Consider the following 26,425-nt stretch of genomic DNA (forward strand, 5'->3'; position numbering starts at 1 on the left):
TAGGTTTTTAGATATAGATATGTTTTTTAGATATGCTTAGGTTTTTTAGAAAATGGCTATAAAGCTGCAGAAAAGTTTTCAAAATCAATTAATCTGCAAATATAAAAAAGGCAGACCTGAAGATCATGACTTACAATGTTTATATGAAAGCTGTAAATTATTTTTCTGTAAAGGACTTGAATGTAGCATGTTTTCATTTTATGCTATAACATATCTTTGACTCATACTCTGAAACTTTGAAAATGATTCTAATCGAATTTTTAAAAGGTATTTTTCACTGTGAATGCTATATCATTTAAGGTTAGTCTCATATTTGATTTTTTTCAAAAATATTTTGATTCAGTTACCGCACTTTTTTAAAATTTTTCTCTATATTATATAGCAAAATAATATAATATTTAACATAGGATGAAGTAATATATGAAAGTATGTTCAAGCTTAAAAACCATAAGTGACTTGAATTCCAAATTTACTTTTTACAGTTTTCGAAATTTTTTTATGTTAGAAACTCTGATTAATATTCGAAAATATATCTAATAACAAATTATTTAAGAAAATGTGAAAAAACCATCAGATCCTAGGCTGTCTCCATGAAGGAATCAATTCATTTCTGGAATTTTCAGAATTTTCAAATAGAAATATTAATTTCTCATTTTAATGATTTGTGAATTTCCTTTCAACTTTGAAAACTAATCAGTTTTTAAGTTTTTCTAGTTTTTCAACTGATCTGTTAGTTTTGGAGTTCTTTGGAGAAGGTAAAGTACAGAATAAAGGTGAATTTTGTTACACAATTACTCAAATGTTTGATTTAAAAAATATTATAGAAGTTCAAGCTATGTAGTTCAATTATTTTGCTTGAACTTGATTTTCTTTTAGACTATATATTCATCTAATAAAGTAAATTCTGAAAAAGTATTTCAAGTACTGTAACAGTATATCACATTCATATTGAGCGATCTTGACAGTCACCTTCTTTGGTGTGTAAAGGATGCTTTAAGACAATTCATTTGGAATTCATTCGGAATTCATTATGCAAAGAGCTCTAAGACAATTCATTTGGAATTCGACTAGTATGAATTTTTGTCACCATTATTTGGCTTTTCGAGTAGTGTGATTCAAAACATGGCGTTTTAAGCAAATTAAATGCCTACTTTAGTCTAGCGTAATTGGATCAATTTTCCATACTTTGCTTGATTGAATATCTTTTCGTATTGAGTCATAGTTATAAATTTAATTATAAATGGAAATTTATCACATTCTTACTAGCGAGTAAATATTTTAATAATAATGATGTTTATTTAATGAAAATCTTCTTTTAAAACAGGCTTTCCTTAAAATCTGCCAATTTTTGTCATCAAATTTTCTGCCATTTCAGCTTTCAACTTGGTCCAGTCTTTTACAAGAAGCTGATATGATAAAGTTAGGAATCCTGGGAAAAATTGGAGGGTAAGATTTTGAGCAAAAGTATAAAAACCACTGATTTTATATCTTTCTATTTTTATCAGGTATTGTTTACAATTTTGAAGCATTTTTATGCTCTGGATCGAAATTTTGAAAATTCATATCATATTTCAGGTTTTCATCATTCCGCAAAAAACTGGCAAAATCTTTTGAGTTTCAAAATGGCGAGTAATGTTTTTTGTAAAATCATAAACTGGTAAGGAAATTTATAAAAAACAAATTAATTTTACTTGTAGGTTCAAGAGTATGTTAATAATCGATTGTCATTGCAAAAAATAGACATTCAATTTTGAATTGCAAGTCTTTACAGTGAAACTTTTATTCTTAAGTGAGATTGTTTTGATAATTTTTCAAACAGAAGTGTACTTTATATTTTGGGCCTGCAAGCTACAAGCTTGAGTTCCGTAATTTCGAACGAGAATGGTATCTGAAGAAATAGTCCATTTATTTGAACAATCAAAGCATATTTGTTTATGTTTAAGAATATTGTTAGCTCTCATCTGCTATTATCATTGCATTTTACCCTTTCAGAAGTAAGCTGGAACTCAACGAAGCAAATTATTTGAAAGCAGTGTAGGTTTGAATATATTCAAAGGTGGGTTCTGTTACAGTATCCTTAAAGTTTTCTGATCACTATAAAGAGCATCGATTATTAATTCAGATGAACAAAATCAGCATCTTTTATAGAGAAAAATACTTATTATTTCTTTTATTTCTTTTATTTCTTTTCAGGTGAGATATTTTATATACAGTTTCGTTAATGAATGATACTTCGCATTTTTTGCTTTTCTTATATACTCAACAGCCTTTTTCAGAAACAAGTTTTGTAGAAAGGACATAGGAAAAAAGTCAGGATAAAAGATGGTAAGTTTTTTTATCAGATTTAATCAATAATTAGATCAAATCGGATCTTACGCATCTAATACTGTTTAAACAAATATTGTTTTTTCAAATAATTTATTATTTTCCAAGGTAATCCATTTAAATATAAATTTAATTTGGCTATCAAGGCCTGCTTCTGTAAGAGCTTGTAGAAGCTACAACGACAATATTTATCAAGTATGTGATATGCTCATTCACTTTCAAAGTAGATCGCCTTAAGGTAATCTGCCTTAGATGTAACTTGACCTCACGCTTTATTTTGCAGAGAAAAATATCAAAAACTGAAAGGGGACCATAATGGAAAAGAAAAAACGTCACTTGGATGATAGAGGCACATTTCTGCGTCAGTTTATTTCTAATAAATTGTCATTGTATGACCCCGTTTACACTGTCCCGGGACAATTTTGTACCGTTACGGTTCGCAAGTGTTTGCACTGTCGCGGTTCCAAATTGTTCCGTTTAGCCGTTCCGTTTACACTGTACCGGTACGACCTTAATTTAATGGTAGAACATTGTTTAGAAGAAGCTGTATTTAGTCAACCAAGGCTTTTATTTTGCCGCTGAAGTCAACAATCGAATTTTTATTGTGAGTTAAAATGGAGCGGAAGGCCGATTAAAACTTTACTTGGACGAAAGACAAGGTGGCTTTAATTTTCAGTGTTATTTTAGACTACAAAACTGCCAAGTCCAATCAAGGCTTGGACTGGGAAACACTACAAGCCTTTTCTGTGGTCGTCTTTTCTTCAGAATTCCCTTTTCTTCAGAATTTGAGAACGTAGTTACGCCACAATCAAAGTCTCGATTACCTGAAACAGCCATACAAAAGACCTCTTTGTGAATCCGTGACAAAATCGTCTCGGATAGGTGTTTACACTGTCCCGTTCAAAAACGGAACCGTGACGGTACAAAATTCGTTCGCTTTCAAAGCAGGGTCAAAACTGTTCCGGATAGCAGAGCAAAATCGTCACGGTTCCACAGTGCTAGTGTAAACGCAAAGGCGAACCGCGACAGTTTTGTCACGGTTCCAAACTTGCACGGGACAGTGTAAACGGGGTCTATATGTCCTTGTTTGAAAGTTACTTTTCAAATAGTTTATACACAAAATTATCAAACTTATGAAGTTCTTATATTTATTGAAAGCATTTGTATCGTTGAAGCAGGCAAACAATTTGATATGCTTAGTTTTGGCATTGCCTCAAGGAACAATTTCTCAGTATAACATCCTAAATTCAAAATAGGTGCTGGATATACATATAGATAATATATTTCACATGTTTTAGAGTATTCGTATCTCTTGCCTGATCTTAATAACACTCATATTTTTCAGAAATAAAATTCATCTAAATGAATCAAGCATCTGATTGATCAAAAGATGAATTGAAGCAGTGGTTATTTGAATTTATCCAAAGGTGGGTTCTTGCGCAATCTTCAAAATGGTTGTAATTGCAAAGACAAATATTTATCGATAAAGGCTTGTCATTACCATCTTAACCGGCTCTATAAGTCGTATTTGAATATGTTTTTATGGCAAGTCAAGGATAGTAAATGCTGTCAAAATATTGAATATACCATTGTCTTGCAATGCTTGAACAAATTCTGTAAACAAAACAAACTCGGTTATGAATGATAATAGTTAACCTATGTTATTAACTTTGAATCTGATCAAACTATCTCAAAAATAGAACTCTCCGAAAGATAGAATGAGAAGCAATCATTTTTACTTATGTTTATTAATCTAATTTTTATAATTAATCTTAATCTTACTTATGTTCTTTCTTTTTTCAGGCATGGTGCTCGAGCTTTTTTTTTCTGAAGGAAGTTGCTACTTTTTGCATGCAACCTTTTTTATCTCTAAATGACAAAAATGCTTCTTAGGTTTTACTTCTTCAGACATAATCTTTTCTGGAGAATTATCTGTAGAAAAGGCAACACATCCAACGTCTGGATAGAATAATGGTAAGTTTTATTTAAATATCAGTTTTATTTAAATGTTTGACTTTTAATTTATATTTTTAAGCTTTCATCAGCGTTTTAAAAAAAATCATTGTTTACTTCAATATATCTTTAATTTTCTAAGACCATCATTTTATCTTAAAAGTGGAGCTCTGCTTAAAGAATTTGGAACATATTTTACTTATAGACATGTGAAATAAACTTAACCGTCAATATTCGTCAAGTGTTCAATCCACCAAGTACCTTCAGGACACTTAATGAGAGATTGCCCATATACCAGCTTTCTTAGTTATAGCTAGACCACACACAGAGCACGAATTTTACACTTTACTGTTTTTTTCTACAGAATAAAGTACCATAAACTGAAAAAAATCAAAACTGAAGGAAATGCCTCACAATTTTACTTATTTGCATGAGGTAATTTCTTGTAACATTTTAATTGATTTAGTTCTTTTCCATTTTCAACTATTATCAATGCAATGATATCTTTAAATGCAATGCAAAGGTCGATGTTTCTTAAGAATTTCTTAATTATGATGTCATGAATGATATTATGAAATGTTCGTGACCTTTTTTTTACCACTTCAAGAGATCCGTTTCCGTTCCGATGCTGTATTTGTGGGATGTATGTTTTTATCCCCTGTGTCTTTAGTTCTAGGCCAACAGGGCAATCTTGTTATTGGATTTTACAAAATTTTGTTGTTCTCAGTTTTATCACGATTTAATAGTTTCTTAATTTTTTTGCTTTGAGTACTTAAGTTTCTTAATTTTTTCTGACTGTCAAGTACTCGTTTCTTATAGTCAGTTTCTTATAAAAAAGTGTATTCGGCTAGTGAAACTTTAGATAAATTTCATTTTTCTCTCAAGGCAGACAAAAATCTTGATTTTATTATTTTTTTCAACGAAAGTCGTTTATCATTAAATAACTCTTTGGTGTGTCATACTTTCATCATTCTTTTATAATATATTCTTGTTTTAGAATATCTTTAAACTTGTTAGCAATTCATAATGCTTTTTATACTTTTAGAAATTGAGTAAGACAAAGTTCAACTAAACGAAAAATGGATAAAGTGGTTAAATTAAGCAAAGCTTATTTCATGGTGAGTTCTAATGAAATTTTCAATCTCTTTCATTTTGAAAAATGAGATTAATATTTACTCTAAAAGAATTGTCATTAGAACTAATGCAACGATCTTTCCAGCCTACTAAATATCAGAAGCCTATACATGTTGCTAGATGGTACCAAAAAATACCTTTGTCTTTCAATATATGACAAGACTCTTTCTAAGGAATAAACATTCATTAAGATATACCTATTGCTTTTCTATAATAACACTTGTAAAATCAGAAGAAAATATCAAAAATTATAAGATTGTTTCGGATATCAAATTAGAAAGCATTTATTTGTTTACATGTAATTATCAACTTTGTTTTTCTTTTTCAGGTGTGGTGGTCGAATTTTTTTTTTGGACTTTTTCACCAGTTTTTCGGATGCAATTTTTTCACTTTTTGTGATATAATTTGTTCTTAGGTTTTGCTTTTTTCAGATATTTTTTTGGAGAATTTTCTGCTGAAAGACAATGCAGCAAATGTCTAGATAGAACAATGGTATGTCTCTGTCAGATTTAATCACTGTTAGACTTTTGCAATTATTTTTCCATGTTTTCATAAGTTGCCTACAAAAGTCATTGTTAATTTCAACATGTTTATAATAATTTTCTAAGAACATTCTTTTATCTTAGAAAATGGAGCAATGCATAAGGAATTTTAAGTAAGCCATTTTCTACCACGTTTTCCTTGTAAAAATTTGAAATAATCTTAATCGATAATATTCATTAAATATTCATTAAATTAAATACCAACCGAGTATCCTCTGAACAACGAGCTCTTGCCAAAATGCTAGTGCTTCTAGTTATAACTCGACCATATACAGAACACTTACGTTACCTGTGACTGTTTTTTTTCTGCAGAATAAAGATCTAAAACCTTGAAGGAGATCATAACGGGAAGATAAAGCAGGAAGTGCCTTACCACGATTGTTATCTGCTTGAGGTAATTTCTAGTACCTTTTTTTTCAAACTTTATATGTAATTTTAAAAATCATTTATTGAATAGAATTATACATCAGGTTATTCGGCCTGTGACTTGTTCAGATCGACTCTATATTTTCTCGATGCAAGCAAGAAATTTTTAAAATTTAGTTTAAAACGAAAGATATCGAAAGTATCAAGGAATTACAACTATTTATATCATATATTCATCAAAATGTTACAATATCTTCTTGTTTTAGCATAATGTCAATCTTGCTAGTTATTTGTGATGTTTTTAATACCTTTTAGAATTCATTTGAACAAAGATGAACTGAAGCAAAACCTGGTGACTTAAAGGTGAACTGAAGCAGTGCTTACTTTGAGGTGGGTTCTTATGCAATTTTCCACATCTTTTGTCTTCATATATAACATAAATGCTCACTCTGAAAGACTAATCATTAATAGCAATACAACGATCAAGCCAAAATAAGAAATAACAGGTCTTTGTTTGATGCTGTTAGAGGCTATGAAAAATACCTTCTTTTATTGACTGTCTTCTAATATTTGAAAAAGTGGACAATCAGCTATAAATGATTCATTTATTATCTGTTCAAAATATCTAAAAATGTAGAGCTATCTAAGATATACTGTTTAATCGATTGGCTGTTTTACTCATATTCATTAACTCTTTTTTTTTTTCAGGTGTGGCGATTGAGTTTTTCATTTTTCTGGAGGTTTTTTGCATGCAATCTCTGTAATTCTTAGTGATTCTCATACCATGCTTCGTAGGTTTTCCTTTTTTAGCAGCAAAGACATTGGGACAGACGTCTGTATGAAATATTGGTAAGTTTTTAGTCAGATAAAATCAATTAATGAAATTCTGCAATAAGATAAAAACCCATTGCTATTGTCATCCAGATTTGAAATTTCGAAGAACATCGCTTCATAACATAAATGTGGCAATATAATTTATAATCTAGACTAATTTCTACTTTGTTTCTTTTACATATATACCTGGAGCATTTTAAATGTAGGGGGGGGGGGGGGGGGGTGCACGTGTAGGCAAAAAAAGTCTTATCCATGAGCTGCAAACATGCACATCACCTCTGTTTTTCTAAAGTGTTAAAGAACATGCCTCCGCGTTATCCGGCCTCTACGTTTATGGCTCTTTGTGAACACTAGAAATAAACTTGAAAGACAATTGAGCCAACCTTTTTTAACTAGCTAGGCAAAACGCAAGGAATAGATGGTACTGTACTGTGTACTTGGTACTGAATACTTGTTGAGTAGTAAATGCCTTTGTGTTATCTATTTTTTTATTCTATTTCTCTTTCAGAGTTATAATGAAGTGGTAATAATGCAGCAAAATTACAATATTGGTGAGTAATTTGCAATATTTTGCGTCTGTTGATAATTTTAAGAATTAGTCAATAAAGCTTATTACGAATTACTGAAGATAATATCATTCAATCTACTTAAATGTAATACTAGAAAATTCTTCTTTTTCCATTACACCGTATTCCAAGGTACAAAGGCTTCAATTCTTTAAGCAATTTGAAGTTAATTTTGAATTATTGATCCAATAAAAACATAAGATTAGAACTATTCTGAACTTGTACATTTTCTTGAAATTTATTTTTTCATTATACTTTCCAAACTGCAGTCAATTTAATGAATATTGGATAGATTTACAACATGTTATAATTTCAATATCTGTGTTTATTTTGTGTTCATCATTACATCTTAATCAGATATTTTTATCGATTCAAAGTGGGCTGCTTATCTGTAAAGTTTAGCTACTTTTTTGTTGCTCATTCTTCTGGACTTAACATGGTTTTTCATCTAATGTTTATGACAAAAAATTAACTATTTTTCAATCAAACTAAAAGAAATATATCATAAAAAGTTTATTTTAGGGTTAATTTTTAGTAAAATCATCATTTGTAGTTACAATTTTTATTTGCAAAATTATTATTTGCTTGTTGCATCGCTCATAGCATGAAAAAATACTTTTTAGGAGGGACAACAATTTCATCGCTGGAAGATGAGAAAGCCATTTACAAAACGAACGGTGAGCGCATTTCATTTACAGTATTTCAAACAAAGCAGTATTACAAGGATAATAAATCTTTAATAAGTTCTTATCGCTGTCTTTGGTTGTCAAGAACCTTGTCTTTGGAAAAGAATCTAGGAAAAGCCTGATATGCATACCAAAATACACTCGGATTATTTCCCAGTCTAAAATTATGTTAAATATTTACTTTTAATTCAGCCGTTTGTACCAATTTTACGAATATTTGAACTCATAATTATTTAATGTATAGAAAGAAAAGCATTTGTGTTTGAAAAGCAAATTTATTTCATGCGCTTTTTTGGATAAAGCTTCTTCTAAAAGTCACGTTTTCCAAGTCAAATCTAGGCAAATCTAGGCAATAAATATCACAAATATTCCAAGTTGTCCCAAGCCAAAGCATGATTTCAAAACACTTTTGAGAACAAAGTTAGTATTTTTTTCTTTCTCGAGGTAGATAAATGAAAAACGATTTTAAAAAGAGTGTAAGTTTTAAGAAATGACGAATTGTCAGAAGGTCTCTAGCAAAATATTATCTTATTGACCTCAAAGATCAATCATAAGTTCTTCGGCATTGTTAAGAGTTGGATAGGATTTCTAATTCTTTTTCAAACATTTTTTGATAGAGTATGTTGAAGGGTTCCTTCAAACAAATGTGTTATCATTCTAAAATTGTTCATTTAAAAGCCAATCCAAGTATAGTCATTCTAAAAAAACTCTAAATGCAAAAAATCGTCTCAAATAGTCCAAAATCTTGCAATTTTATCGACCTTTGCTTTCGCTAGTGGAAATGTTGAGTTTTTGGGGTGTCTGGCTTGGTTGCTTTTGGTTGGTTGGAGTGTGTGTTTGGTTTTTGCTTTTTGGAAGAAAAGGGGTGTTGCTGAGATGGGAAATTTACAGCGAGAGCGAAGGTCGATATCTTCTAAAAAATCTTAATTTCTTCAAATTTCTTTATTAAGTGCTATGTCCTAAAGACTTTCAGAAAGAAACAGCATTTTCATTTTTATGAGTCGAAACATAAGTTGCAAAGAACATAGAAAAATTAGGAAATATTTTCCATATGAAGATTATTGAAATGTTGCCTTATGAAAATCCAATGAAAATAACATATAGAAATTATCAAAATTTAGTCATTAGAATTTTCTAAGTGACTTTGTTTTTCTAATGCATTCCAACCTTATAAATCTTGTCAAAGGTCTATGAATTCCCAAGAGAATTTTGTTGAGCACATGACAATTGTACAGAGCACGTGCAAGGCAATTTTGGCAATGGGAAATTTTTCTTCATAGAAAATACAGTGTTGTTACATTAGGACAAATATTTGATATAATGTGACCAAAATGTTAGGTATGATTAATAAAAGTAGCGGGTTTAAGTTCAAAAACTCTCTTTGCTTATTGTAAGAAAAGGGAAGGCAATGCAAATTCATAGTTTCAGGGACTGGAGATGCCTAAGAAGTAGATGTTGACCTGCCTGGAGACCAAGGGTCTCTTGAGTACAGGGGAAGAATAATTGCACGAAGTTTCGTTTAGCTTCTATCAAAATTATTGTTTGTCAGATCATGAGGTCAAGCTTGATTTGTTCCGTCGCTTGGTTCTCTTGAAAACAACTAGAAAACGTATGAGTTGTTTTAGGCCTTTACTTGGTCGAGAAATTTCAATGTTTATCTTGGACTAATTGATTATATATTTTGCAATGACGTCATATTGAATTATTTCCTCGATGGAACTTCGATATTGCTGGCTTCTGTATTATTTTTTCAGGAGATTTGCGTGGAGAGAAGCAATTGCTGGATGCAGAACTATGCTGGAATCAAGAATTTGAAGACTTACGAACAATTTGTCGATATTGGACTTGAATATTAGAGTATTACAGTAGATTACTATTAATTTTGAATTGGTACTTTCTCGCAAGTTCGGCTCTATTACCAAGACAGCAGAAGGTTTTTAAGTCTCCCGTTGGATCCAAAGCAATCGAGTAATCTACTACATGTATCAAATCCAACTAAGGAGCATTTTTGAGTTTGAGTCACCCGTACAATGTCTTTCGCTACCCGGTAAGGTACCTTAATTTCATTCTATAATATAAGCGTTAATTGAAGCTATCGTTTCTCCCACTACCGTTTAACTTACCCCTTACCCCTTACCCTTTACCCCTACCCTTTACCCCTACCCTTTACCCTTTACCGCAAGGTCCCTCTATTTCCATATAGTATAAACATCAATTTAAGATATTGGTTTCTCCCCTACCCTTTACCTTAAGTCTATTATTTCTCTATAAGCCCATTTAGAGTTTCATCGCTGGACAACTAATTCCTTTATAAGAAATAAGCCACATACAGTTGCTAAGTGTGTATTTAATTTTCCCGTTCAAGTCATATCCCTTATACGATATACTAGTTTGCGAGAAAGTGCATTATTTATTCAATTTAACGAATTGTAATCATAAGTTTGGGCTTATTCTCTAAATGGATGTGAGCAAGGCGCCTGTTCTCGTCTGTTTTTAGGATAAGTCCTTTCGTTTCTACTTAGATTTGTTTGTAATTGTAGTTTAATTTTTGTATTTAGTTTGTAGTATGCTTAGGAGACTGTTTTCCGTGTTGCGTTAGGGGTTATGGCACGGCGATTTAATCGGAGAGTTACCAAGAGGGCCTTGTCCTTCTTGTTAACCCTTTGCTTAAAACGCCATGTTTACATAACCCCTAACTCAACATTGAAAGGGTTTTCTTAGCACGGTGTTTTAATCAGAGGGTTAACAAGGGGAACTTCTTTTTCCTCTTGTTAACCCTTTGCTTAAAACACCATGCTAAGACAAACCCCGACTGAAAACAGTCTCCTCGGCACATAGAGTAGACATTAAATTGTAAGTAGAGTAAGATCGCTTGAATGAAGTGGAGAAAATCGAACTGAATTGTTTTCAACCCCCCGTCTTTCTACTGCTACAAACGAGGCTACTGAACCCCCGTCTTTCTGTAAAGCGAAAACGAGGCCAGGCGGGCAAATTAGAGGCACCTGATTGGCTAGTAAACAAAACAAAAACAATAGAGAAATAGCATGCTCTGATTGGTCAATAAACAATAGAATAATTGAAATAGCGAGTTCTGATTGGTTGAAAATACAATAGAGCGGGGCCAAAATAGCGTAATCTGATTGGTTAATAAACAATGGTGGCCCTCCGCGGCCAAGGGCTAGCTCAAAATTGGTATATTTGTAGGTGACGGCTCCTGCCCACAGCCACCAAAAGGGCTGAAATGGAGCAATCTGATTGGTTGAAAACAATGAGCTGTCAATCATTTGCGGCTCCAAGCCGCCTTTGGTTCAGCCACCAGTCGCGGCCAAGGTTTTTGGCTGAATACAATAGAAAGCCGGGGGACTTTGCCACCAGAATCTCCGAAACTCTTTTTCCAATTTCAGAAGAGTTTTCAATAGAAATCCGGGGGAATATCTTTTGAATTCCAATTGTAATTATTGGAGACTTCCATTGAAATCTTTACCAAGTTTCAAGGATTGAACAAAGGAATAACCATAGAAATACAAAGCGTCTTTGTCATGAACACAATCAAAATTATAGGAAGTCGGGGGTACATTCAATAGAATTAAAGGTGAAATACAATAGAAAAAAGGAGGTAAATTCAATAGCAACTAAGTAAAAATACAATAGGAAATCGGGGGTCAATTGAACAGTATCTAAGGCAAAATACAATAGAAAATGGGGGGTAAATTGAACAGTATCTAAGGCAAAATACAATAGAAAATCGGGGGTAAATTGAACTGTTTCTAAGGTAAAATACAATAGAAAATCGGGGGTAAATTGAACTGTATCTAAGGCAAAATACAATAGAAAATCAGGGGTCAATTGAAAAGTATCTAAGGTAAAATACAATAGGAAATCGGGGGTAAATTGAAGAGTTTCTAAGGCTAAATACAATAGTAAATCGGGGGTAAATTGAACAGTTTCTAAGGTAAATTACAATAGGAAATCGGGGGTATATTGAATTGTTTCTAAGGTTAAATACAATAGAAAATCGGGGGTAAATTGCAAAGCATCCAAGGTAAACTCATAAGGATATCGGGGGTAAATTGAATAGTATCTAAGGTTAAAAACAAAGGAAGTCGGGGGTAAATTTTGAAGTGGTCAGAGAAAAATTCAATAGAAATTCACGGATAACTACAATAGAATCAAAGATGATACACAATAGGAATTTGGGGAAACTGAAAAGAATCTTAAGCTTTAAACAACAGAAAGCGGAGGGGTGGAGGGGGGGGGGGGTTCAATAGAATATGGCGTTGTTAAAACATTAGCTGGACATCACAACTGGGGCTCAATATAAGGCAGTGAAACTGACAGCGCCGCTAGTTACGAAAATGAAGGTAACAGAGTCAGCGGCCGCGTCTGAGGGCAGCCAAGTCTTCAATACGGGGAAATCATTTATAAGAGGAACAACAAAGCCAAACGATAAAAGTTCTTGCTAATTTCAACAAGAATAAATTAACATTGGTTATATTTGACAAGAATATCAAAGTCGGGAAACATTTCAAAGTGATAAGCTATCAAAGTGCACAAAAAAAGTAAATATCAGCATATTTAGTTAATCAGTTCTTTTAAATGTTTCGAATGTTCGTAAATCTATAAAATACTCCGCTCACTCCAAATGTATGTGAACTTAGGAAACGAGTCTTCGGTTGAGGTGAAATCCGAGCGAGTCAAATCTTCCAGTGCTAGCGAAGAAAGAGCAAATTTATCTTAGTTGTGTCAATACGGTTAAATTTTTCGATTCTTAATCAGAAAATAATTCGAGAAATGACAGGATCTGCAATATCTGTGGGCACTTAATGTCAACGATATATACAAACAACATCCTTGACGCTAGATTGCCCACTGGCCTTGCATTGAATTGCACAAGTTAAAGTATAGCAAACAAAACTTTCTATCCTAGGCCATTCGCACGGATATCAAGTTTCATAAATAACTAAAAAAAACCAAAAAACTCTTTCTGGCTGATAATAAAGTAGAGGAAATCTAAGTTTGAAACTTCGCACGTGGCGCTTCGAATGTTGGCCAGCATGGGCGAAAAGTGACCGATTTTCCAGAACAAATTTGGGGCTTTAAAACTACCAATAATAGTATGAAAAAAGCGACAACATTCACGAATAATATATTTCTTACCTTTTACAAATTGTTGCGAATATTCCTGCAAAATCAAATCTTAATCCATCGAGCTAAGGATTACTTACAAAAAACCTTGTCATGCTTGTTTGTGTGAACAAATATGTTGTTGGTGTGAAAAACTATTGTTTATGATTCAAAGCTTCTGTTTCAAATTGAAAGAGAACGTTCAGGACAAACAGAACCAAAACAAAAGGCTGACTCAAACAGACTCAGTATAACCGTGGAAATAATCAAAAACATGTTTGTACTTACATGGTATTTCCATTGACTATGGCATCTCTGTGAATTTGTCAAGCTTCTCCAGCGATATAGGGGCCTTTCAAAGGGGCCTAAACATAAAATGCCAAATGAAAGGAAAACTATCAATGAATTTAAAAATAAAGAAAGATTTAACTAAAACCCCCTCACAAAAAGTTACCTCAAGACAAAGGTCTGGAGAGTGCCCCATAACAAAAATCTCTAAGAAATTTTATCCTAGGGATATCAAGACAAATATTATTCTTATTGTAAAAAGCCAATAAAAATTCGTAAAGTGCTTGACAGCCGTCGGTCTTGAAGAGGCTAGAAAAATTATTTGAATAATTTTAAAACTGGATTTCTAGAGATCATAAACTTATTGTATGTAAGGTAAAAAGAGGTTATTATCTTCATTATCCTATAAAAAATGGTTAATTCAAGTGTTAGCATCAAGATATATCTATCTTCAATTTTTCTATTCAATAAGCAAAATTTATATCTCTAGAATGAAGGGGTTTTATAAAGATAATCCTGGATTCCATGTGATGAAATAGGTCTGATGACTCGAGATTTATGATCCCAACATAATTGATTATCGACCAAGACCACAACTTTGAAATCTAAGAAAACAGCTCTTTTCAATCGCTCAAAAATCTAACGACAAAACGTAAGTTTCCCCGACGCAATTCTCTGGAATAAAAAACTTAGTCTTTGGGTATTGGGGGCAATTGGTCCCTTTAAACTTTCTTGATTAGGCAACTTTGCAGAGGAGTTGAACAATTTATTTTTTGTCAAGGGCAAACATCCTAACTCATATATCAAAACCAAGTGAGAAAGAAATGTCAAGATTGATCTATAATTATTTAATAATATCTAGAATATTACACAAAATAAAATATAACATAAAATATTAAATAATATCCATGTATTATTATAGACATAAAATGTGACTTAAACGTCATGCAGAAATATCAAGAGGATTTAAGGCACATAATTTCGAAATCCTATACTTTTTTAACTTACTATTTCCAACTATGCTTTTTTAATGATTTTATGCTTTTACAAAAAGGTTGTTACGAAATGGGGGGACGATCAAATAACTTTGAATAAATCAATGGAAAGAGCTTCTATCAAAGGAAAGTTCCAATAGGATGATTAAAATATTAAAGAATAAAAGATGATACTCTCTTTGAATAATGAAGATCATATTTTGCTTACAAACGAGCACGTTTAGGCAAAAAGATTCATCCACATCAACTCACGGGGTATATGGGTATAATTCTTTAACATTTTTCAGCGCTTAAAAATTCATTGAATCTAGAAGATTTTATTTAGAGTCAGTTTTAAGTAAAAGATCATAGACCGCACATAGGAAAATGGCAAAGGGAGGAAATTGGAGCAACCTTTGCTATCAGATTCTAGTAATTCTTCAAAAGATAACACTTGTCCTAAGAGAGAAAGAGGTAAAGAGGGAAAGGGGGAAAAAGGGAAAGGGGGAAAGGGGGAAAGAGGGAAAGGGGTAATGTCCCATAGACAGTTAGAGTTTAAAAGGTGGTTCTAGAGTTGAATTAGACGAATAGGCTACCACTTCAGACAAAAATTCCACAATTTTCCAATAAGGGTAAAATAGGGCCTTGTCAACAAAAGTGTCTTACAGTGACCTGTATTATGAAAACTTGATGATTTTTCGGAATAAACTTTTATCTATAGGAAGTTAAAGATCAAGAACCAAAACCCTTTCATTTCTAGCTCCCGTATAAATAATGTAGTGAAAATAGAGTATAAATAAGAGTGAATAAGTTTTATATAATGGCTAATTTTTATTGAAAAGCCTCCACGAAAAACAGCTTTTGGTGAAGGGCAACTTTCTTTCTTTATTTCATGTTGAAGGTTCAAGGAGATTAGTCATAGTTCAAAAATTGCCGGAAAAGAAATATTGAAGATTGCACGAAATACCCACAAACAGATGTGGATCAAGAGTAACTTGAGAGGAAGAAAGACGCGTTAGATTGGCTATCTCCTATTGAAGAAATCTTCACAAATATTTGTTTGGGGATGTACTATTTATCACGTTGAAAACATGATAAATTCTATAAGAGTGCGGTGTAGAGAATTTTGCTACAAAAAGCCTCCAGAGCCTTAATTATACTACCACCATAAATGTTGGAAACATTGTCGATGAAATTGAATGAATTTTTTATAACTAGGCACCGTCCATTAGAAAGCTAAGCGTATACAATACGTTTCTGCATGAAATCTGTGTATATAACTGACAGGCAGTGAATGGTGTGTCAGTAAAAAATATCCTAAATGCTAACAAGTTGAAGTAATTCATTCAAATCAAAGTATAGCTTTTTCCATAGGCGTAAACTCAGGGGGGGGGGCTCGGGGGCTTCAGCCCCTCCTGACAAAAACCAAGGGGGGCTGGCCCCCCCCTGGAAAATAAGGAAGTGCTTTACCAACTTTTAGATTAGTTTGTTATATTATTGGTTTCACGCATAAGATTTGTTGCATTAGATATTTGCGCTTACAGCAAAATATAGTCTGAAATTATTGTGAACATAAGGTCAGATCCAACTCGAGGCCAATCCCTCAGAGAGGCTGGAAGCATCAGAGGAAATTTTTTGAGCCCCCCCTCCCCCCTGAAAAAAATGCAAGTCTACGCCTATGGCTTTTTCCACTTTAAATTATTAATCTAATTAAAGGACCATTTCGCGGTGTTACTGAAACGCAAAAACGAAAGAAGGCAGGATAGATACTAGACGAACTAGATTGAAGATGACTAGACTGAATGACAAAAGAAGATATGAAGATATTTTGATATGTATGATAAAGTAAGTAACTAACTAGAAGACGTAACTTCGCACTGACAATGACCTAATGTCATGTGCTTTCGAAAGTCTGAATTTATTGAGGGAATTAAGATATTCTCAAATTTATCGAGGCCAAAAAGCATAATTGTAGAAAAATGAATGCAGTTGAAGCACGTTTTGTTTAGAGCATACATACAGGTACATTTTTGCATATTTTTTGGTTTGTTTATTATTTAAACAAGTAACTCTCATACTAAAAACAAACTGGAGCATTTGGTGCTGAAAAAATATCACATCGCACTCCTAGTAGAATTTAGAAAAACAGAATGATTTTTGTAACAGGGAGAAAATTATAAAGATTTGAAAAATACTTTACCTCGCAATAAACAAATTTTCTGACCACTTTCTCAGATACAGCTGAAATCCTCATTCAAACAGTTGTTTGATCACACACTATGATTGCAGCAGCTACAAAAAAAACAGAATGTCTCAAAAGAAGCTTATTATAACATTTTATAATTTGGATATTTTGCAAAAAAGTTCCAAATCAGATCACTCTGTTTTCACAAAGTAGCAAATGGGAAAACGTTTCTTTCCACCTAATGCTCTATCTTAACAAATAAGTCACTAATTAAAAAATATAGCAAAACATTAATTAATCTTTATAATTTATAATTAGCGTATCCAATGAATGAATAGCAATAATTTCTGACTATGACGTCAATCGATTCTTGGAAACTTCTTAAGTTTCTACTGGAAACTTCGAAGTTTCTACTTCCTAGCCAAGCACTGAATTAAATTTATGTCAGAAACGAACCGTTTTTGGAAAGAGAAAATTTACAGCTTTCAGCATACACAGACCATTCCCTGCGTGTGTAGACAAATTTAAACAAACTTCCAATACCGTTCTTATTCCTTGCTGTCTAACGGAAATAATTGAAACAGCAAGTTCTCAAGCATATGTGCTTGATCCTCGAGAAAAATAATTGTAAATACAGCAAAAACAAAAAAAGTGAAACAAACCACTTACCATTTCCTTTAAAATTTTATCACATTTAGAAAATCTTTAGAATCAGAGTCTTGTAATTTCTTCATGCAGTTATTCGGGGCACTGATATAGCCAGGTGTTACAGATGATAAATTGAGCCATGTTTTGCTATCATCAAAAGTTTTAAAATTCCAAAGTTGATCTGGTTTTCCAAATGCAAAATCAAGGCTGGGAGGAATTCTCAATACCTTTCTTTGAACATTCGAAACAAAGGACATTTAATACGGGTAGCCATTGAATGGAACCTCACCTACATGTCTGCCAATGGGAACTCTCTCACTCCCCTGACAACACCTTATAGCATATATTGCAATCTTTGCTTTGATTCCATATTTTCGAGCTCTTTTGTGAAGAAGAAAGACAGATATAAATTGTTAGAAAAAAACTCATGAAACTTTTGTCGATGAAACTTAATAAAGACAATAAATGCTTCCCCTGCAATGCTATCTTTATTCATACAGCAAAAACTTTCTTAGAAAACTATAGCTTCAATTCTGGTAAATGACCTAAATAAATTCGATCAAGTTAACAATAAGCAAATAAAATTTTTTTATAGTCAACGACTGTGAAATTACAGTGCAAAACTTTGAAAAAGTGACAAGGAGCAATAATATTTAGTTGAAGAAGAGAAAGTAGGTCCAGCATTTAGAAAGCTATCGTGGGATTATCGAAAATTCAAATTACCTCTATAAAGTCCTTTACGATTTCACCATAAACGAGTTTTGCCCAAAGTCCAATGATAAACAAGAACCTTGTATACGAATCTTTCATTTTCAATTCATACGAAGGTCGTCAAGAGTAAGTCTCTACTCAATATCTGCAACATGCAAATTGCCTATTTCTCGTTATATAGCCGTGCCTTGTCTCTGCAAGAAAATCAATTGTTATCACCGAGAAGCCATTTGAAGCATAATAGACACAATCATTGTTACTGTCAGCAACTGCCAGAAGAATAAACAGTAATAATTCCTTAGTATATGTAGGCATTCTTTAGAGTCTAAATATACAGTTCTTGACATCTAAGCCTCTCATCTTCTAAGCCTCTCATCTCAAAGATATAACCATCCAGAGGGAGATTACGACAGAGGCATATGTTGAATACATGAAAACGACAGAGGGAGATTAAAAGTCTTGATTTAACTTGAGACATAAATTTATGCCTCCAGGAACCCTTTTTGGATAATGTTACAGAAAAAGGACTTCATAATATAACGAAAGTAAAGACTGTGTTCTCTATCGATCTAAAATAAAGAACAAGAGGTTCTCTATCGATCTTTCAATTTTCCTGTCAACAAAATAGTAAGCTTGTCGAAAAAAACGAACCTCAGCTAATTTGATGTACAAGAAAATCCACTCGTCGAGAAAGCTTTTACAACATATCTCAAACAAGTATTGATAATGAGATCAAAGAAAACAAATTATATTCTTACACCGAAACTTCTTCATTTTGCCACTGCAAAACAGCTACAGTTCCTTTACACTTCTCTAATTGTGTTCCAATGCAAACAACCTTCTAAATGAATCTCTGTCTTTCCATTTTCGACGAAGAGCAACCCCTTCATTCATCTGATTGTATCTTACAGCATAAGAAACCAAACCTGTATTTCATCCCCCAATTCTTGCATAAATACGTCAAATATTTCGAACCATCTTGCAACTGCTTCTAATCATGCCGTGAAAACCCTGAATAAAGCGAGAAAAAGCTTGACTTGATTTGAGAAAGATGTTTGGAAACCTGACGACGAATTACATTAAAAAACTAGAATTAATGAAAAAATTAGCCTACCAATTGTTTTACAAAAAGTCAAACTAAGCTTACTTTTTAGTTGTTGAGAAATCCAGATTTGGTAAAAATTTACAAACAATGTCACTTATTTACTAAAGAGTTTCATTAATTAAACTTTTAACTGGCAGAACATCTTCAAAGTATCAATTCAGAAAAGCTGTTTAAGTCAACTGAAGCGAAGAGTTATATGAAAAGTAAATGTTAATTTAAACTAAATAAAAATATATAAAGAATAAATTTATGATTAGATTATTGTAAAAGTTTAATCGCTTTAGTAAAAAAGCAGAGCAATTACTTTTCATCAGGCTTGCATAGGTCGCAAAACCAAGAGATCAAACATTACTCTTCACAACCGCATTTTTCGTTTCAAGTCAAAGGGTTTTCTCTATGAAAACTTTAGTCTATCCATATGCAAAAAGCAAACATCTGTGTCCTCAAACAAACAATTTTCTCTTGTGTTTACCTGGAGGTCTACAATTCTCTCCATGAAATTAAACGAAGCACCAAAAGCAGCTAACGTGATCTTCACTTCTCATAAGTTCATGTCTAAAAAGTATTTGTAAAAATTGTCATCGTCATCAAAATAGCTTTGGAAAATAAAATAAGTGAAAAAAGCAGTAAACATTCCTCATTGCTCGAGAAAAAGTAAAACTTCAACAAGAATTATCAAAATTTCAACAAAAGGAGAGGTAAGTGGTGTCACTATACTGAAAGATTTTCCAAACCATGCACACAACATTCTTTTTAGAGCATTCTTGACCAAAGGCTACTCACCAACGCCTCCGGGGGACATTCTTCGTATCGCTTTCACGGCACTGGTACTAGATCGATAAATGTAGCAGCTCCTTGGTTTTAAGCATTTCTATGGTTTTAAGTCTCACGGTGGGTCAATTTGAACTGATGTCCCAGTGTAATACAATGATGGTCCGAGTACATCGAATTTTTATGACGAAGGACAGCTAGTTGAGGTAATTCAAGGCTCTCTTGATTGTACGTCAGGACCACAACACAGAGCATTCCGCTGAATGAGAGTCTTTCTCTCTTTGTTTTGTTTGTTACTTTCTTTATGAAATTCTCTCAAGGATGAAAGAGTTTCTCCTAACTGAAATAAACATCTTAGTTGACTATGTTAAAACAAATTGGTCCTGTTGCACAGGGCCCCTTAAAAAGATAGCCATAAGGCCTAGGGATCGCAATGTCCTCTGCAAGCCCAGCATGGTCTTAATCGTTCTGTAGACTGTCTTTAAAAAATAATGAGCTATGATCGTATCACACTTGCTAAGTGTGTTAAATATATCATATGTATACACTGTTTTTTGCACATACATGTACATATAAACATGACAATATTAGCCATTCTATGTCTTACAAAAGGCTTTATATCTCTAATGAATCCGCCCTAGGCAGAAAAATCATCACTTAACCCAAAGAAGCGAACCAATATGCATCTTTTACAAGGATTGCTAAACGTTAGTGTGTAACTGGTCTTTACGGTTGAAACTGAGGCTTGATCGAGCGATTGGTGCAGATATCGAGGCTAGCACTTCAACTAATAACCTATCAACATGTACAATTCTTCAATCGCGGTTCCAAGTTGTCGTCATCGATTTTGCATTCCCCTATCTACAGGACTTTGATAAAATTAGACCTCAGATTTGTAATCATTATTTTGAAATTAGTTTATACTGAAAAATTTATGCCGTTTGGACTGTTAGGTGGCAAGTATCTACGTTCTGAATATTGAGATACATCCTATATTCGACTGGAATTGTACGTCATGATCGGAAATGTTTTCACTGCAGCAGAAAATTTTAGTGAAATGGAAAACAGCGTAATTACTGGTCTGACTGAACAATGTGAAATTTTCGGCACAGGCTAATTTAAGCATGAAGATTTGAATTCCGTAATTCATTTTTGGCAAATATGAAGCTATTAACTAACAACGTTAAATGGAAAACATATATTGTACAATAGAATGAAGAGATATTTGATCAATACAAAAGCAAATAAACAAAAATACTGCAATATTTATTTATGCAAAATATAAGCTAATCATATGAAGGTAGTATTTTTATAAAATTTACAATTAAATTATGAAAGCGTTGCAATTTTTGCAGAAATTGAATTCCTGTTCAGTTATGCGTTTCTTTGGAGCAGCGATCTCCGATGCAATCTTCTCCATATTGACAAGATACTCAACAAGTCTCTCATTTTCCTCGCATTTGTCTTGCTCTATCAGTGTTGAATGTTTGAGCTCTTCCTCTAAAAACAATGCATGTTCTTTGGCAGATGCTAAATCCTCTAGTAATGAAGTATTCTTGGCATTCAAAACTTCATTCTGAGTTCTCAAATCAGCTAGTTCAAGATCTTGCTGGCTCAGAACTTCTGTTTGGGCAGATATAGCCTCATCCTTTTCCGCTATTTGTATTTCTTGTTCATCAGTTTGCTCAACAAGAGATTCTAATCTGTTTCTGCTCTTCATAAGCTGCGATTTCAATTTCTGGAAGTTTTGTTTGAATATTTTAGCCTTTGCTTCCATCTCTCTAATCATTTCATTCTTCTGTTCTGCAGCTTGACAAAGCTTCACAAACAAACCATCGATGATTTCCTTTGAAGGCCGTTTTTCATTGCTTATCTTAGAATTCTCATCATTTACCTCGAGATAATCAATCTTTTTGCAAAGCTGCTCAAGTTGGTCAATAATCCAATTGATAAGATTATTATCAGTATTTTCTGATGCAGTATCCAAAAGTTGTAATTTCGAACAATTTTCCTCTTTTCCTGTAATTGATCCACCACAATCTTTCGCAATCAAAGCAAGCAGTTTCAATTGACTGCATGCATCTTCAAAACACTGACTTAGTTTTCCATAATCAGGAAGGTTAGGCCAATTCTTATACACCTTTCCCTCTAAACAATATTCCTCTCCACCTTGATCATCATGTGTACTACAGGCAACTTTACTTAATATTGTCTTAAGCTCGCATATCTCAGAGTTCTTTTCTTCAAATTTGCTCTCATATTCTTTTTTGACTTCTTGGATTATCCTTTCGTTTTCTTTTTCTTTCTGAATTTCATATTCTTCAACATTTTCGAGTGCACCCATCATCTCAAGATTTTCTTCCGTTAGTTTTTCGATAATAGATTTTCTGTTTTCAAGTTCGTTGGCCTGCTCTGTGACATACTCCTTGAAGTTCACATCAACATTCTCAAAGTTACATGCCTCTTGCCGTTCAACCTCATCAACTCTAACGTCTTTTGTTTCATTGTCTGTAATTTCATTGTCTGTCCCGACACTTTCATTCCAGTCTTCGATTTCATCACAATTATCGACCTTACTAGACACGGTTTCATCCTCGTTTTCACTCACAGCCTCATTATCAAAGAAACAGACGGCATACTGTCGCTTGGCGTTAGTGCTATTAAGTAGATCCTCAATAAAATCATTCACTGTTGGCTTATTAATGCCTAAAGGCTCTTGCAGCTGACCAAGAATGACGTCATCATGTATGTCGTGTTGCGACTGGAACATCTGTTTTCGTTTGTTTCTATTCAAATCATCAATTGTGCTTTCGGACAAACGATGGGTTAATAATGTCCGTCCTTTCATTTCACCTGTTGTTTTACGTCCAGTTCGAAGAAATCTGTTCAGCAATTCTAAGTAATACCCATCAAGATCGATTGCCACATCCGTCCAAATCCGCATCTGTCGTTGAGCCGCGCGTGAACTTGCATCATCTCTATCTTCAGCACCATTCGAAGTGGATAGCTTTGAGGCAACATTAGCAACCGTCTTCAAAATACTAGACCTCTGTTTTAAGTAACCGCATGCCAGGTCTTTAGTGGAGCTTCCTTCTTCAAACCTTTTCAATGTTCCCTTCACTAAATGATTGCTTCGTCCAGAAATGTTACAATTTTCCTCTGGCCTGCCTTCGTTGTACAAGCCAGTGTTCTCTATATAATCAACATTTTGAAAGTCCTTTGAGGTCCTTCTTAAAACTTTTTCCAAATTATCAATCAATGTGTTTTTCAGGTTCTCGATACTCTGGTTAATTTCGTGTCTCGCATTCATATCGAGGTATGACAACCGCTGCTCATTTTCCTTAGAGATCAACTTGTTGTCCATCTTTGATCTTTTTCACGCCTTTCCAAATAAAATGATACTAATTAATCTGTAAGTCTTCCAACATATGATTTACTTGAGTTTGTGAATGTTTTGCCAATGTGCATGCTCCGTAACTGAGTTTAAATTCACAAACTTGTCTGGTTTTCATTACGAAGTTTGAATGTACGAAGGGCTCTACGATAAGAATCAAAATAAATACTAATAAATGTTTTTAAACATATATATCTTTTTACCAATAACACCCTTTAAAATTTATAGTCAAGAGAAAATTATAAAACTGACAAATTGAGTGAAAACACTAAATCTTAGATAGAAATGAACTTTGGCAAAAATTGTTATGAGCTTTCACCTAAAGCTATCAAAAATCGTATTAACCAGCTATCCAGCTTTATGAGAATAAAATTCAGAAACAAAGCAAAACGGCGACGAGAATCCAATGTTATGAGATAAATTTTCCAAAATAAATTAAATTAAACGAACACTAATATTTCGCCCCGGCATACAGGGCTTCATTAGAGTGTTTTTCTATATTCATAATCACAGTAATCATTATCATCCCATTACATCAATCTCTACAGCAACACCCACATTCCCTTACATCACCCACCACCCTTCCCTCCCCCACTTCCATCATCCCATTTTTTCTCCACTGCGCTGCATTCACACCATTCAACATCCACCAATCCGGCATCACCATCTCACATTTCAAATTCATTCACTCGTTCGTTTCATTTACTCTGATGAAGCCCTGTATGCCGGGGCGAAATATTAGTATTCCTTTAATTTAATTTACTTTGGAAAATTTATCTCATAACATTGGATTCTCGTCGCCGTTTTGCTTTGTTTCTGAATTTTATCCTCATATTTATATTATACTCATTGCAAGATTCACAGAATCCGGTGGACAGCCTATCCTGCGGTTCTTCCTTCTCACACATTATCCAGCTTAAACTTGGTAAATTTTGATTCACAAAAACAATACAGTCATGATTATTCAACATAAAATAAATGATCGGCCACCTCATTGATGTTAGGTCGGTTCTTTTTACTAACCAATGGAGGTCAGCTTCGTCTCAAAACCGATGGTGATTTGCGAAAGTTAAAATGAATGCAAAAATCAGAGATAAATAGTATTCTGATTGAGAATCACTTCTTACCGCATGAGGGTTGAGCTCGTCCATGTATCCCACGAAATAAATGCCTGTGTCATTTCGACTTGAAAAAGACTGAATTCTTAAAATGAAACAAGCTTGTTAATATAACATCATCCATATGACGTCAGATAAATGCAATGAAAATCATTCAACGCCAAAATGGCTTCCATGCCAAATATTCTTTCAAATAATGGGTATTGAATAAAAATTAGGATAGGTTCTTGTTCGATTCAAAGTTTTGAAACACTGTGTTCATTCAAAGTTTACTTGAAAATATTTGCGTTATGGATTCAATCAAAACCATCTAATATTTCAGAATGCATATCTAGGACTAACTTTAAAAAATCTCTAACGCTTACTGCATACAAAGAAAAGTTTACATTCTTCCAGCGCGCACTAGAAGGTACATACGCGAAGTCTTGTGCTTTCATTTTACCAACTTTAGCGCCAGTTACTTTAATAAAACATTCCGTTATCAACAGAACATGTTAAAAATCTTCTCTTTTCAATTCTTAGTTATCTGAAAATAATGACCTACTGAAATATTCAGGCTGCTTTGGTTGGAATAGGATGGGGGCTTTATACCAAAATCTCCGCCTGTAGGTTCTTAATCCACAGACCCTGATAGGTGAATGCTTACTGTATGATACAATAAAAGATGCGCTCATCACTGGATTATTTTTAACCCTCATAAGAACACTTATTGATAAACTATTAAACATTTCAAATCTAACACATTTGAGCTTAATATCCCAATTCTCTCTGGACAATCCTTTGACAGCTCCGATCAGCAATGACTTCTTATAGCGAATGAACGCATTGATATCAATTCATCTTTTAACAGACACCCAACAATATATCTACTAATCAATAAGTATCTACGTACTAATTTATACACTTGCTTTTTTACTTATTTACTTGCTTACTCAATATAATTATAAGTTATTAACTGAATAGATAAATACTAGGTTTTGATGAAAATTATTGTTTCTTATTAATCAATCAAAGTACTGCGAACATTAACATTATCTCTAGAAAAATTATTAACATTAATTCACTTTCATTTATCCGTCACTTTTCGTCATCTACTGCATCATTGTGTCATTTAAATTGACTGTATCAAAGAATTGTTTAAATCCAGCAAGATTTTAAAGAGATTGAGCAGTGGAGTGGGAGCAATGGTTTGCAGTAGGTTAGGAATCGCTGCGAATTACCACACTATGTTAAAAATCTTATTTTCTTCATTTCGACGTTGAACTAATGGACCGATTTATAAATAGAAAACACATCTCTAATTATGTTGGAAGCGGCCAAAAAATTATTGTTCCAGTTACCTTTTCGTTTAGAGTTAGCAGGTCTAACTGAGGCTATTGGACTTACTGGCAAAGGTGACGTACCAAAATAAAGATATTTTTTCGTCCAATTTATGGGATATTTTTATCTAAGCACACAATCAGTGGATGTGTTTAAGTTTAGCTGTAATTTGTTTAAAACTTTTAGCATACATGTAGGTGTTTTATACTTATGACATTTATATATATATGAAAATATGAAAAGTAGTTGCTTTTAATTAGCCCAATACATATCGAGATCTCCTTGCCTACTTTAATTAAACTCTTTGTTATCATTTTATTAGAATTAATTTTCTAGAATAAAATAAGCTACAAAGCATTCATTATCTACAGGATCTAGATT

General features: G+C 33.1%; 1 protein-coding gene and 1 long non-coding RNA gene across 6 annotated transcripts; one reads left to right on the forward strand and one right to left on the reverse strand.

Annotated features, from left to right (window-relative positions):
* Nucleotides 1-473: 473 nt before the first annotated feature.
* On the forward strand, nucleotides 474-11,893 carry LOC135680796 (uncharacterized). Its single transcript, XR_016144854.1, has 12 exons — nucleotides 474-773; nucleotides 1,376-1,446; nucleotides 1,576-1,657; nucleotides 1,993-2,056; nucleotides 2,267-2,325; nucleotides 2,609-4,299; nucleotides 4,643-4,713; nucleotides 5,324-5,904; nucleotides 6,267-6,348; nucleotides 6,636-7,169; nucleotides 7,663-7,705; nucleotides 8,344-11,893. It is a non-coding gene; the product is annotated as an uncharacterized LOC135680796 (long non-coding RNA).
* Nucleotides 11,894-11,937: 44 nt separating this feature from the next.
* On the reverse strand, nucleotides 11,938-26,296 carry LOC135680792 (uncharacterized). 5 transcript variants are annotated; one of them, XM_089113676.1, is made up of 8 exons: nucleotides 24,734-26,296; nucleotides 19,914-23,750; nucleotides 19,095-19,347; nucleotides 18,349-18,530; nucleotides 17,915-18,006; nucleotides 16,993-17,084; nucleotides 13,819-13,895; nucleotides 11,938-13,115 (listed from the first exon to the last, which is right to left on the reverse strand). In XM_089113676.1, exon 2 carries the CDS (start codon nucleotides 23,574-23,576, stop codon nucleotides 21,537-21,539), a length of 2,040 nt encoding a protein of 679 aa, XP_088969802.1. In that variant the 5' UTR covers nucleotides 23,577-23,750; nucleotides 24,734-26,296; the 3' UTR covers nucleotides 11,938-13,115; nucleotides 13,819-13,895; nucleotides 16,993-17,084; nucleotides 17,915-18,006; nucleotides 18,349-18,530; nucleotides 19,095-19,347; nucleotides 19,914-21,536. The 5 variants fall into 5 exon arrangements, with proteins under 5 accessions (XP_088969802.1, XP_088969803.1, XP_088969805.1 ...); XM_089113677.1 differs by having other exon boundaries at nucleotides 19,914-19,996; nucleotides 20,225-26,296; XM_089113679.1 differs by having other exon boundaries at nucleotides 13,819-13,882; nucleotides 19,914-26,296.
* Between the last annotated feature and the right edge of the window lie 129 nt (nucleotides 26,297-26,425).

This window comes from Rhopilema esculentum, chromosome 18, assembly GCF_057945365.1.
Source record: "Rhopilema esculentum isolate cy_ngs chromosome 18, ASM5794536v1, whole genome shotgun sequence".
Classification (NCBI taxonomy): domain Eukaryota; kingdom Metazoa; phylum Cnidaria; class Scyphozoa; order Rhizostomeae; family Rhizostomatidae; genus Rhopilema; species Rhopilema esculentum.

What these genes read in the sequence shown, in the direction of transcription:
- LOC135680792 (XM_089113676.1), bottom strand. Translation starts at nt 23,576, where the DNA reads ATGGACAACAAGTTGATCTCTAAGGAAAATGAGCAGCGGTTGTCATAC.